The sequence below is a fragment of the Zingiber officinale genome, chromosome 6B, assembly GCF_018446385.1.
Source record: "Zingiber officinale cultivar Zhangliang chromosome 6B, Zo_v1.1, whole genome shotgun sequence".
NCBI lineage: Eukaryota > Viridiplantae > Streptophyta > Magnoliopsida > Zingiberales > Zingiberaceae > Zingiber > Zingiber officinale.
Window position 1 is genome coordinate 97,052,623 of NC_055996.1, and position 12,703 is coordinate 97,065,325.

A 12,703-nucleotide genomic window follows, 5' to 3' on the forward strand; every position below is an offset into this window, starting at 1 on the left:
AAACCTTGGAGAAGAGGTAACCAACCGGGATTCTATCCGATACGCGCTCAATGTCTTCCCTAGAACTCCAGAGTGGTCTCCTTAGTAGATGCGTACTACATTTCTAAGGATCTCGAGGTAAGTACTTTAGAACAATTATTTTCCACTTTTGAACTTCACGAGTCTCGAGTTTCAGATCCCAACGGAGCAGAGAAGTCAAGTCAGAACATTGCCTTAAAGGCAAAGATGAACAGTTCTGACTTCGAAGCCTCAGTTGACGAGTCCGAAGTGGCACTTCTGGTAGGACGCTTCAATAAGTTTTTCAGTACTAATAAATTTAAATTGCAGAGGCATCATCGAAAGAAGAGGACGGTTCACTGCTATAACTGCAACGAAGAGGGGCATATCAAAGATGACTGCCCAAAGCTAAAGAGAAAGGAGAGAGAAAGGGGAAAGTCAAAATACAAGAAGCTAGAACCCTCCAAACACAAGAACCTAAAGGCCACGTGGGATGATTCGTCATCCTCTGAATCGGAAGTTGAAGAATTCTCGGGACTAGCACTGATGGCCAACCATCAGCTAGAAGAAACGTCCAGCTCAGAGATGAGCATCGACGAAGGGGGAGGAACGTCAGAAGAAAGCTGTAGTGAAGGGTGTGCGTCACCAAATCAGGTAAGTAAGGTACGCAATCTGACCCCGAATCAATCTTTTAGATTTATTAAAGCTCTTTCTAGAGAATTAGTTAAATTAGAAAAAGAAAATTTGAAATCAGAAAATGAAAATTTAAAATTAGAAATTGAAAAATTAAAAAATGATGCATGCTTAAAGAAATTTTCAAAGTCAAAAATTAGAATTTATGGTAAATTAAATTGGTATATAAGGAAGCATCAAGGTCAACTTTGGAAAATACCAAGAAACTATATACCCCCTAGATTTTTGAATAATCCTGTAGGAAGGAACCTCTATTGGGTTCCAAAATCTGTGCTTAATTAATTTTTCAAAAATTAAAAGCTTACAGTGAGAAAATTAAACATTGAAATTCTTTATGGAAGCTTTGTCTAAGTGGTTGTTGCTCCAATAACCAAGAAGGCCTAGTGCCTCGCCACGACATGGAAGCTAAAATATTGAAAGAAAATGTTTAATTAACTTTCTGAAAAAGCATTAAACAAGAATTAAATAATGCTTTGAAAGTTTATCAAATATTTGTTAAAATAAAAAAAAAAAAATTCCTTAGAAATTTTCTCTTGAAAAATTCTAACTTATGTTTTTTGGTTAGAAATTTTTTTTTCTGAAAAACTTCATTTGACTTAACTGTTTTTTTAGGAACATTTAAAAAAAAAATTTACTTAGGATTTTTTTTGACTTAGAATTTTTTTTTTAAAAAAAAAAAATTCAATTTAACTTCGAAATTTTTTCAAAAATTCATTTTTACTTAGAAAATTTTTTTTCCAAAGATTTAATCTTCCTTGAAAATATTTTACTTAAGACCCCATTTTTGCTGTGATCAAAGGGGGAGAGAAAAGTACAAGTTTAGGGGGAGTTAGAAATATTTTTCTGTTATTTTTATAAAATGTGTTGCAATTTTACTAATTGTAAAAATTAGTCTTAACTTGTTAGTTTAGTAATTTTTTCTTTAAAATTACTGTTTATGTCTATTTTTAACCCTAACTTGAATTTGTGTTGATGTACATCAAAAAGGGGGAGATTGTTGGACCCCGTGGTAGTTTTGATGTGATCAACCAAGTTGGTTAGGTCCTGCTGTGTTTGATCCCTGTGTCTGAGTGTGCAGGAAGTCGAGCGGAAGACGCAGCTAGCGAGAAGGACGGTACGGGAAGGGAGCCGACGGGCTCGGTGCGTCCGAAGGACGAGAGAGTTGCGGAAGAGTACTCCGGTGGACGTGAAGAGCGTGCACGGCGTTTGAGGGACGTTAAGCCGGGACGGAAGGCTGCTCGAGGAGAAGGCCGGGAATTGGGTTCGGGTGAGCCTTATTCCAGTTGGCCGCAATCACCCAAAAGAACGGAGCATCGGAAGCTGAAGAATGCCTCAAAAAGGAGTCGCTTGGAGGCGCCTCCAGTCCATCTATTTAGCCTTCAACAGGTTAACTCTTCCTTGTGCTCACTTGGGTGATCATCCTGTTATGGATAAAGTTCACTTGAACTCAACTTCGACCTTGGAGGCGCCTTGGACCCTCGGGATAGACTTTCCAGGAGCTATATAAAGGCCCCTGGAGCTAGGAATGAAAAAATAACTCAAGCATCCAACTTGTAATCAATTCGTAGCAACTAAGTGAGCGTTCTAAGTGTAAAAAGGCTTCTCCGCCTACAGTAAAGGAGATTCTGCTAGTAGAGCTTTTCATCGCCCTGGATTAACAACCTCCTTGATTGTAACCAGGTTAAATTCTGTTTCTGCTTCTTTTTCTGTCTCCTTATTTAGTTGTTATTTTATTGCTAATTTAAATTCTGAGTTGAAATCCGAGGAGGGTATAGTTTTTATTTTTGTTTTCAGCAATTCACCCCCCTCTTGCCGGCCTCCGCTGCACCTACCGTATATATAAAAGGAAAATGTGCATGACTCTTAGAATTAAGTGGTGAAAGTTAAAGGATAAGAAACAAAACATATATAAGTAGAAATACACGACGACTCATATATAATATGGGATAAAATGCCATTAAAGTTGAAAATAATAGCTAATAGTGCAATTGGTGAGTCAAAGGGATGTGTGTCCCCAAGTAAAAAATTTTAGTGGTGGAATGAGAAAGTACAAGAGAGAGTGTAGAAAAACAAATAACCTATAAAGTATTATACATTTGTAAGAATAGCAAAATTTTAAAAAGTATACAGTAGCCAAGAAAGAGGCCACAAAAGTAGTGAATGAATCTAAGAATCAAACTTTTAAACGTTTATATAAAAAATTTGATACAAAAGGAGAAAGTGACATTTACAAATAGATCAAGCGGAAAACAAGAGATCTTATCAAATAAGATGTATTAAAGATGAATGCAATAAGAACTATTAAATGATGAGGAAATAAAAGAGCATGGAATTGGTATTTTCATCAACTTTTTAATGAAGATTTGGATGATCAACTTAACTTAGGTAGTTTAAGTAGCTTAAATTAGTATAGAAATTTAAATTTTTATCGTAGAATTCAAACTTTAGAAGTAGAACGGGATTTAAGTCGGATGCAAAATGGAAAATTAGTTGGACCAAATGATATTTTGATAGAGGTATGGAAGTGTCTAGGGAAATAAGGTATTTAGTGATTTACAATGTTATTCACATTGAAAACGAAGGCTGAATAATGGAGGATAAGTACTCTAGTTCCCTTATATAAGAGCGAAGGAGACGTATAATATAAGGGTATTAAATTAATAAGTCATTCCATGAAATTTTGGGAAAGAGTAGTAGAAAAAAGACCAAAGAAGGAGACTATAGTGATCGAAAATCAATTTTGATTTATGTTTGGAAGGTCAACAATAGAAGCTATACATCTTCTAATTGGAAACTAACGAGAATAGAAGCATGACTTACACATGATATTCGTTGATTTAGAAAAAGCTTATGATAGAGTCCCAAGAGAAATTATATGGAGAATTTCATAAAAGAGAAGTGTTAGCATAACGTATATTAAATTAATTAAAGACATGTATGCCGATATAACGACAAGAGTGAAAACTTCAGGCGGATTTATCGAAACATTTCTCATAAATATAGGGTTACATCAAGGATTAGATTGTCCCTGTCTTTTTACATTAATTATCGACAAACTCATTGCACATATCCTCCCATAAATTTAGGGTTACATCAAGGTTCAGATTGTCCCTATTAATCAGGGACGAACTCACTAGACATATCTAATGATTCAATACTATTGTGTTTATTGTTTGTATATAACATGATTTTAGTAGATGAGACATGTGAAGGAGTAAATGCTAAACTTGAATCTTAGCGGGAAACATTAGAAGTAAAAGGTTTTAGACTTAGTAAAGTAAAGGCAAAATATATGGAATTTAAATTTAACAATAATAAACATAATGAGCTAATTGTTAAGATAGAAGATGACTAATTGTCTAACTAATGACTTTAAGTATTTAGGATCATTTTTGTAAAAGGATAGAAGGATTGCGAAAGATGTGGTACATAGAATATGAGTAGGATGATACTCTAAGACTTAATAGAAAGTTTTACAAAATAGCGGTTGGATCTGTTATGTTATATGAAATTGAATGTTGGGCTATGACTTAAGCACATGAGCAGAAGATGAGAGTTGTAGAGATGATGATGTTAAGCTGGATGCGTGGACATACACGGATGGACAGGATAAGAAATGAGAATATTAAAGAAAAAGTCAGGGTTATACCTATTGAGGAAAAACTCCGGGAGACATGTTTAAGATGATACGAATATATAGAGGATAAAAAAAATGCTCTAGTTGGGCAATCCAAAACTATAACAAATGTGCACATTAAGTGAGGAAGAGTAGACGAAAAAAAGACTTGGTTAGTAACAATAAAACAAGATAAAATTTATTTAAATATAAATCACGATATAGTAGGATATAGAGCATGTAGAAGGATTTCTATAGCTGACCTCATCTAGTGTGATAAGATTTAGTTGTCGTCGCCATCGTCGTCGTTGTCAATGACGAGACAACTAGCCCTTTACCTTTAAATATTCAAAAATACAATTTTGTTGAATAATATATTACTATTCCCTAGTGCAGTATATCTATATTAATTAATATGATTTTATTATGGATTATGATATATTTTATCTTTCTATTTAAAACAATAAATATGATTTATTGTCAATTAATTATCGAATACATACAATATGGAAAGTTTCAATATGTTTCTATAAAATAGCAAGAAATTGATATTATCTATTTGATTCCTATCTCATGATATTTTGATAATCTGTTATTACTGTTAATATGATTTTATTATTGATTGTTCATTTTATTTATCATTAATAATTTGGCATAAGGTACATGATATGGCATCCATTTTAAGTAAGATTACACAAGCGTATCCATATAGAGTATGCCGATGCATACATAATTATATTGATAATAATCTATAATATGTGTCAAAAAATATTATTTTATATCTCAAATAAATCAGCCTCTGCAGTATAAAGAAAATTTACATCTATCACTTAATGGTTAAATTAACCATCGTTTCTAATTGACCCATAACTTTTTAAAACATTTTTTATATGAATCTAAGCAATTTACATAACAGAAACAAATATTAAATAACAACTAAATGTTAATCACCTGCCACAATCCACATAACAAAAAGTTTTTCTTGGTTAGAAATGCTTGCTTTTCTTTTGTCTATTAGCAAAATATATTTAATCAATATAAACTTTGATTTGAACTTTAAGATGCTAAGGATTCATTTAGCTTGTATAATCTGTATGCAGCCGTAAATGGATATTATCTATCTGATCCCTCGTTGCATAAATATATGTGGCTACATAGGCAACTTAGGCAAGGGCTTTTTAAACAATGCTTTTATGAGTTTTTTAAAATCATATTTTATAATTTATATAGGAAAGAATTTGATTTGATTTTTTTTTTAAATTTTCCCAACTAGTTTTGACTTCGTCCATTCTTTCAATTTGATACAACTAATACTTGGATATTTTGTCATTTGATCTTCATGCTAACACCAATTATCGTAAGGATGAGTCCTTGTCTGTGTAAGAAAATGTTCACTTGTAGATCCAGAATAATTTACTTCTCCTTGGGTTATGCTTATGTAAAACACTAGGACCAACATCTCTTGTTGTTTCTCATCCATCATGAAATACTCATTCACTAACAGCCTTAAATCCGATGGTGCTATCAGAACCAATATCAAACTCAAGAGATCCAGTTCTCCCTAATGGGCATAAACATTTGAAGTTCTTATTGGGTCTCATTGGGAGTACAATCATCTCATTTCTCCACCATGCCACTTAACATGATTTATTGACTATATATAACTTCTCATCAAATAAAATCAATCAGGCTTCATCAGTAATGCTCCTCTGTAACTCTCATATGCAGAATGCCTCTCGTATATATTAAGCATACACAACATGATTGTTCATTACTGGTATACGTCGTTGCTCCTCAGATAATGTGGGATAAACTTGTCATATATCACCCCTTCTCCACATATCCCAAAGTTTCCAAGTGTTATGAAGAATTTCAATTTTCAAGTTGCTAAGTTATTGCTTGCTTGATGATCTCCACAGTGGCATCCACGTTTCACTGTAACTTCTGATTGTCCCCCAACATTGATCATAATTAGTATTAGATCAATTGAATATGAACTATTTCAGGCATTGCTCTAGAATGCAATGATTGATCTAGATTTGCTATCACTACCACTTCTTGATCCATTTCTTATATGTTAAAATCCCTAATTCCATGTTTTCTGGTTCATATGCATCTTCACATCTGATAGACAATCACAATTTAATTTCTAATCTTCGCTTTTTTAACCTTACTATTTGTCTCTAATGTTAACACTTCTCATTTAAAGGACCATATTCTTTTGATACATGTTTATTGTTCTTAGTCAAAAATCTTTATGCTTCACAATTTCTCATGAAGGTATTCCCTATTTTTCACTCTATGGGGTCCTTAAATAATTATGTAACCTGTTGTCCTTGTCATTGTTGACTCTATGGAATTTATTACATAGATGATCAAATCTTCTCTAATGCCCTTGCTACCACTAGCATAACCCCTTACCAATGGCATCATTGTCTTGTTAATGTCTTTTGGTTAAAATAATAAAGATAATCAGTGTTTCAGTCTCACTAACCTAGTGCCAGTGTGAAGCATTTGACTTGGCGGGCACTATCATTCATTTTTGAAGTTAGCAAACCCCACCATCCATCTCTGAACTTGGAAAAAACCACATGCATCATTTTCCTTTAGTACTCATGAGCATACTTTATCCCTTTGGTGTTCACTCATATTTGAGGTCCTAGACCTATCTCTACTGACAGACGATTCATTATTCTGTAGACTGTCTTGACATGACATGACTTTCTTGTTGAGAAGTTAGTATGATGTACTTAATATAGAAATGACAGTTTTCTAATTCTATCAAAAGATAGTGATAATACTTGTGTAGATGCAAATAACTTTTTTTTGTGTGTGTGTTTACAAGGTATCTTTCACTAGATCATATGTTCGTATACACATTGTAATCATGGTGTCACAAAAATGCAAGAATCAGAATCCTCTTCATATCACATGTTCTATGATGTTTTTTGTATATATGTACCTTAACTATATTGGGGAGATGTTCTCACTTTATATTATCTCATTATTTTCATCTCAATTGTTCTTAATGGGTAAAATTTCACATTTCTTCTTCCAATATAAAATGCTTTTTCTTGCTGCTTAGGGGTTTTTGGTTGTTTATGCTCTGTACATGGCCTTGCCTTGGACTAGGATATGACAAAATTAGCTGTAGATCTACTTTTTGCATTTTTCATGGATTTGCTCCTAAGTTACTAGAAGTGTTATAATTTAGTATTTCTCAGTTTGTAGGTTTATACAATGCCACATCTTTTGAAACTACACTTTGTTTCTCAAACTATTTATTGTACTCTTCACCATCTCCACTTGACATCATAAGTTCCATCAACTCTACTAGGGGTATCCGCTACCACTCCATTAGATGTTCATTGTTATTGTAGTGAAACCCAATCAGATTCTTAGTGGTCGCTTGTAACTCTTTCATGAGGCTCTCTGACACTAGTACCTCCTTCATTCATCCTTGATTGCTGCTCTTCAGCAAGGTAAGTGTACTTTCATTATGTACACTTGTAAGTGTACCTCCTTCATTAAGTTTTCTTTAAAAATTTATGCTTGGATTTTTGCATACCCTTGTTTTTGTCATCTATGAGGATTTCCAGATCGCACCATGAAGCCAAAACCATTGCAAGAAATATGAGAATTTGTTTTGCCATTGCATGGTGTAGAACCTGTTTCCTGTTTTACAATCAATTATCTGTCTGATGGTTATATTGGTTGATATAGTTAGATCAAAACGGGTACAGTTAGATCAATTTCCTTCAAACCTAGTATATGGGTAAACCTAAAAAGGAAAATCATTAATCTAAACAAAATCATTGGATGTGGTTTGAAAAGTTTGTCATTAGGTCACCAAGTTGTCTGAAGTTTACTAAGATTAGATCATTCAATCTTTTGTCCAACAATAGTGCTACCAAGATTATAATTTTGCCAATCTATGCTGATGCCATTAAAACGATATGACACATCATTAAAAAATAAACCAAAAATAAAATTTATCATTTCAAGATTTCTGAGGATATGTTATTTCCTCGGTGTGGAAAATGCTTATTTATAGCTCTGAACAGTTAGTGTTGGATGCCTGTCCATGTAAAAATTTAATTGTCATTGATTGGCAACGTATATTAAAGGATATCCAGGGAAAGGATTACCCTCAAGAAATATGAAATTCAAATTTTGATACTCTTTTTGATGGATATGCTGGGTTCTCTGTTGGCATAATTTCTACTTCAAATTCTATATGCATGTCAGAGGTAATATAGTTACATGAAAAAGGATGAAGCTACATGTGATAGCACCTTCTAGTTAAAGCATACAACATAAGTTTACATGACGATTTAGTTTTACAAGCATCAAACAATGAATATGCATTACAACAATAAGCAACTATTTACATTGCAATGAATTTGGTGTTTCATGGATGCATTAAACACATTTAAGTATACTGTCACTATTTTGAGATGCCATGTTTCCTAGAAATCAATGGACCATATTCTCCTTTAGAAGAAAAACTTGTCTAGATTTTTACCAAACTATTTTGGTGGCTCAGTTTATATCTATGCGACAACTTGGGCTTGGTCAATATCTATCCTCTATTTCTATTTTGAGGGGTAATGTTTGACATCAAGAGTAAGAATAAGTTTTGGTTGTCTCTATGCAACAACTTGGGCATAGTCGATATTTAACCTCTAGTTTGAAGGGAGTGTTTGATAAAATAAGAATTGACCTACTTTCATGCGTTTTTTGATTAAATTAGTTCATCCCAATATGTATATTTATGTTTGCTATCGGAAGTATATCAAGGCTATCTATTTTACCTGCTTTCTACTATCTTAAACAAAGTAGTACAATCCTACTTATCCTAATCAAATTATAAGTAATGAGGCTATTACAATCCACTATACATTTTATGAAAAAGAATAGTTCTCTACTATTGATCCTCTTATGCAATGTTTTTTGTCAGGGACCCGATCAAGAGCATCTGCAAGGTAGTTGACTGGACTTGAAGCTATAGACTTCGAGAGAATTTTGGGTTCATTCCAAATGAAAGTTTTTGTTAGCACTAACAGATAGTCAATAGAAGCTGTTGTTGTGCAAATTAGATAGAAATCCCAACGTTTTTTTTGGAATGAGCATTATCTGGCACTTTCTTAGCTTGGTTCCAACGTTTGGTACTTGCGATGGGATATTTGACGGGATATTTTGTAGGTATCAAAATTGCCTATGCAAGCCACTTCAATCATAAGTAGGTGTTTGTGTATCAACGTTTGCATCAGGAGGATCTTTGATTGGCAAATGCAGTTCCTTATGTTCTGTGCTAAGTGATGGATAGGATTCAAATTCTAAGCAAGCTAACTGTTTTTATATATATATTATTTGCACTCTCTTATTCCATGTACATTTTTTTTAAAAAAAAATCATATATAATAGTTTTTTAAATAGTGTATGCTTGAATATTTTTCATCAATATCAATGATAGATATTGATGAACCTCTGCAAAACTTTGAACCTTGTAGATTATCTACGAGGCATTCGAACATTTAATTTTTCTACTGCATGATTATAAATTTGCAGCTTAGTTGAGCATTATCTTTTTCCATTATACTTTAGATGATCTGATTGTTTACTTTTGTTGCTGCTTTTAGTTTATGGAAAGAAATTGGTAGGGAGTGATATATTTATTACTAAAAAATAGAGTGAACGTGAAATTGATAGAGAATAGAATACAACTAATTTCTTATGTTGAGTTCGTTGCATGAAATCAAATAAATAATAAATGGGATTGCTTTACTTTTCTTTTGGTTGATGAATAGCTATTTCTTATGTTAAGTTTGTTGCACAAAATAAAATAAAAAGTGAATGAAATAACAATTACTAGGCAACTTAGCAGTGAAAGAATGCAAGAGAAAAAAGCGTTCTTGGTGTGGCTCATCGCATGCATAGTTGCATTAGAGAAATGTTACAAGGAAAAAATTTGGAATAATTTTTTTTTTTAATGAAAACAAAATCTTTATATGAAATGATTAGCCGATTTGGCCTAAGTGGTCTCTTCAATTAACTAATCTATTTGATTCCTGTTGACTAGGTTTATTAGCTTGCTTGCTTGATTTCTCAATTTGATCAATTCACTTTATCAGTTTAATTTGCTTGCTCGATACAATTAGTTTGCTTGCTCAATCTAATTAGCGTGTTTGGCTTGTTCGACATGACCTATCTAATCTCCTCAATCGATTCACTTAGAACATTTGCCTCGCCTAGCCTAATTGGTTCATTCAACTTATTTAGCACGAACAATATGCCCAACTTAACCAACTCATTTTGTTTGAACGGAATTGCAATGTTGGGAAGATTGTATGAACACTTAGTTGATTACTTTATCTAATTCAATTGAATATATTAATGATTAGTTGATTCTAACTAAATTCTTCATTAATTAAAATAATTAAATCATAATTATCCATTTAGAAAAATGAACACTTAATCAATCATTAATCATCTCCCAAGCTATCTACATCCAATGCCAAAAACTAGAGTATGCTGATATTGTAGGCTTTCAAATATGTGGTGATGAACCTAAGTGTTCCCATGTTTTAATCTCGCATTAAGATCTTTTTTATTGGTTTAGGTATGCAAGTTTTGATTCATTTGAAATAGTCATCACATACGGAAAAGAGCATCAATTGAGAGCTTTCTACTAAACTAGGAGTGATAAATTCTCTATTAATTATAAAAAATTGTAAAGATATCTAACAAGCAAGGTAAAATCTGTCACTCTGACGGCTTACACGATCTATGTTATTGAAAGATAGTAAATTAGGTACGGGACAAATTCCTATGTGAAAGAATATTTTTCATCTATTTCATCGGAGTTCAACCCTTTTTCCATGCTACAAATCTATATGTGGTTCTCTAACAGTCCCACAATGTGGTTGACTATGCATCATTTTTTTTAAAATTTAATTAGTAATAGGTGTTTAGTTTACGTTGACTAATATTGAGGGTGATTGACTTGGCTTAGATGGATCCTATGAAAATTTTCTACTGATCATTAGGATAAATTTAGAAATATTAATATCAGGCGACCCAATAATTTAATATTTTTAGATCAATCATCTATTAAAAAAAATTCATTTATTAATTTATCAAAATTAAAACTCCATCGATATATGATAAACTAAGAAGCACTCTATTACTACACCATTTCCCAAGACAGTTGACTATGCATCACTGCGTCTACATGTGTGAGATTGCTTGTTGGTATCAGATAGCATACCCATAAGAGGTATTGATCATATTATGAAGTTAATACCTTGTATCAAGATTACTATGACTAAGGACCTTTTTAATAACATCGCCATATGTTGTAACATCATCTCACGTATATATTTTGATTTATCATTAAAGCAATGATGCTATTAGGATAATTTAATGAAATTGTGAATAAAAGAACAATATCATTCATATAACTTGCAATTATATTTTATAGCGATTATCTTTGGGAACTTAACACTAATAATTCTTGATTGCACTAAGGGTTTTCAATCATGTATCTTATTTTGAATGATTAAACACGACTAAATAATGTTTATGCGATGATAACACATTTATTGAGTAGATCAACTATGTTACTCTCTCAGTAGATACTCTCTTCCTATGATGTTTCCACACTTAATAAACTCTTTAATAAGATGGAATTATTTGAGTATATCTTTAGATATCTGATGAGGTTGTGATTCTTCAGCCTGCCCATAGATTTGTTGTAGTCATATCTTTAGGGTGATGTTTGATTCTCTCTTAAGAATTAGAATGAGAATGAGTATCATAATATTATGGAATGAGAATTAGTACGAGCTTGAGTATCATTCTTAAAAATAATATTTGGCTAGTTGAATATTTTCAATCTTAATGAACCTAAATTTTTTTTTACCCTTAAAGGAAAATAAGAGAAAAAATTAGATGGGAGAGAAAGTTGAATGTGAGAGAAACATATGATGAGAGAGAAAGTGTGATAGGAGAGAAAGTAAAGAGAGAGAAAGTGTGATGAAAGAAAATGAGGAGAGAGAGCGTGATAGGAGAGATTGAGAAGAGAAAAAGTATGATAAGAAAGAAAGTGTGCTGAGAGAGAAAGAATGATGAGAAAAAAATGAAGAGAGAGAAAGTGTGATGAGAGAAAATGAGAGATTGAGGAGAGAGAAAGTATGATGAGAAAGTGTGATGAGAGAGAATGTATGATGGGAAAAATGAAGAGAGGGAAAGTGTGATGAGAGAAAATGAGGAGAGAGAGTGTGATGGAAGAGAATAAAGAGAGAGAAAGTGTGATGAGAGAAAAAGTGGAGAGAGAGTATATAAGAGAGATTGAGGAGAGAGAAAGTATGATGAGAAAAATAATGAGAGAATGAA

General features: G+C 32.6%; 1 protein-coding gene across 3 annotated transcripts in view; it reads left to right on the top strand.

The window, feature by feature from the left end:
* LOC121993268 (probable inactive histone-lysine N-methyltransferase SUVR2) overlaps positions 1-9,624 on the top strand; it is a 29,935-nt gene extending 20,311 nt beyond the window's left edge. For 2 of the 3 annotated variants that reach the window (XR_006115148.1, XR_006115147.1), the window contains exons 10-11: positions 7,644-7,788; positions 9,267-9,624. Coding sequence is in view for 1 of the 3 variants with exons in the window: in XM_042547996.1 (XP_042403930.1) it covers positions 9,267-9,295 (29 nt within the window). In the remaining 2 variants the exon portion in view is untranslated. The remainder of the gene's footprint in view (positions 1-7,643; positions 7,789-9,266) is intronic. The other variant, XM_042547996.1, reaches the window with a different exon arrangement.
* The last annotated feature ends 3,079 nt before the right edge of the window (positions 9,625-12,703 follow it).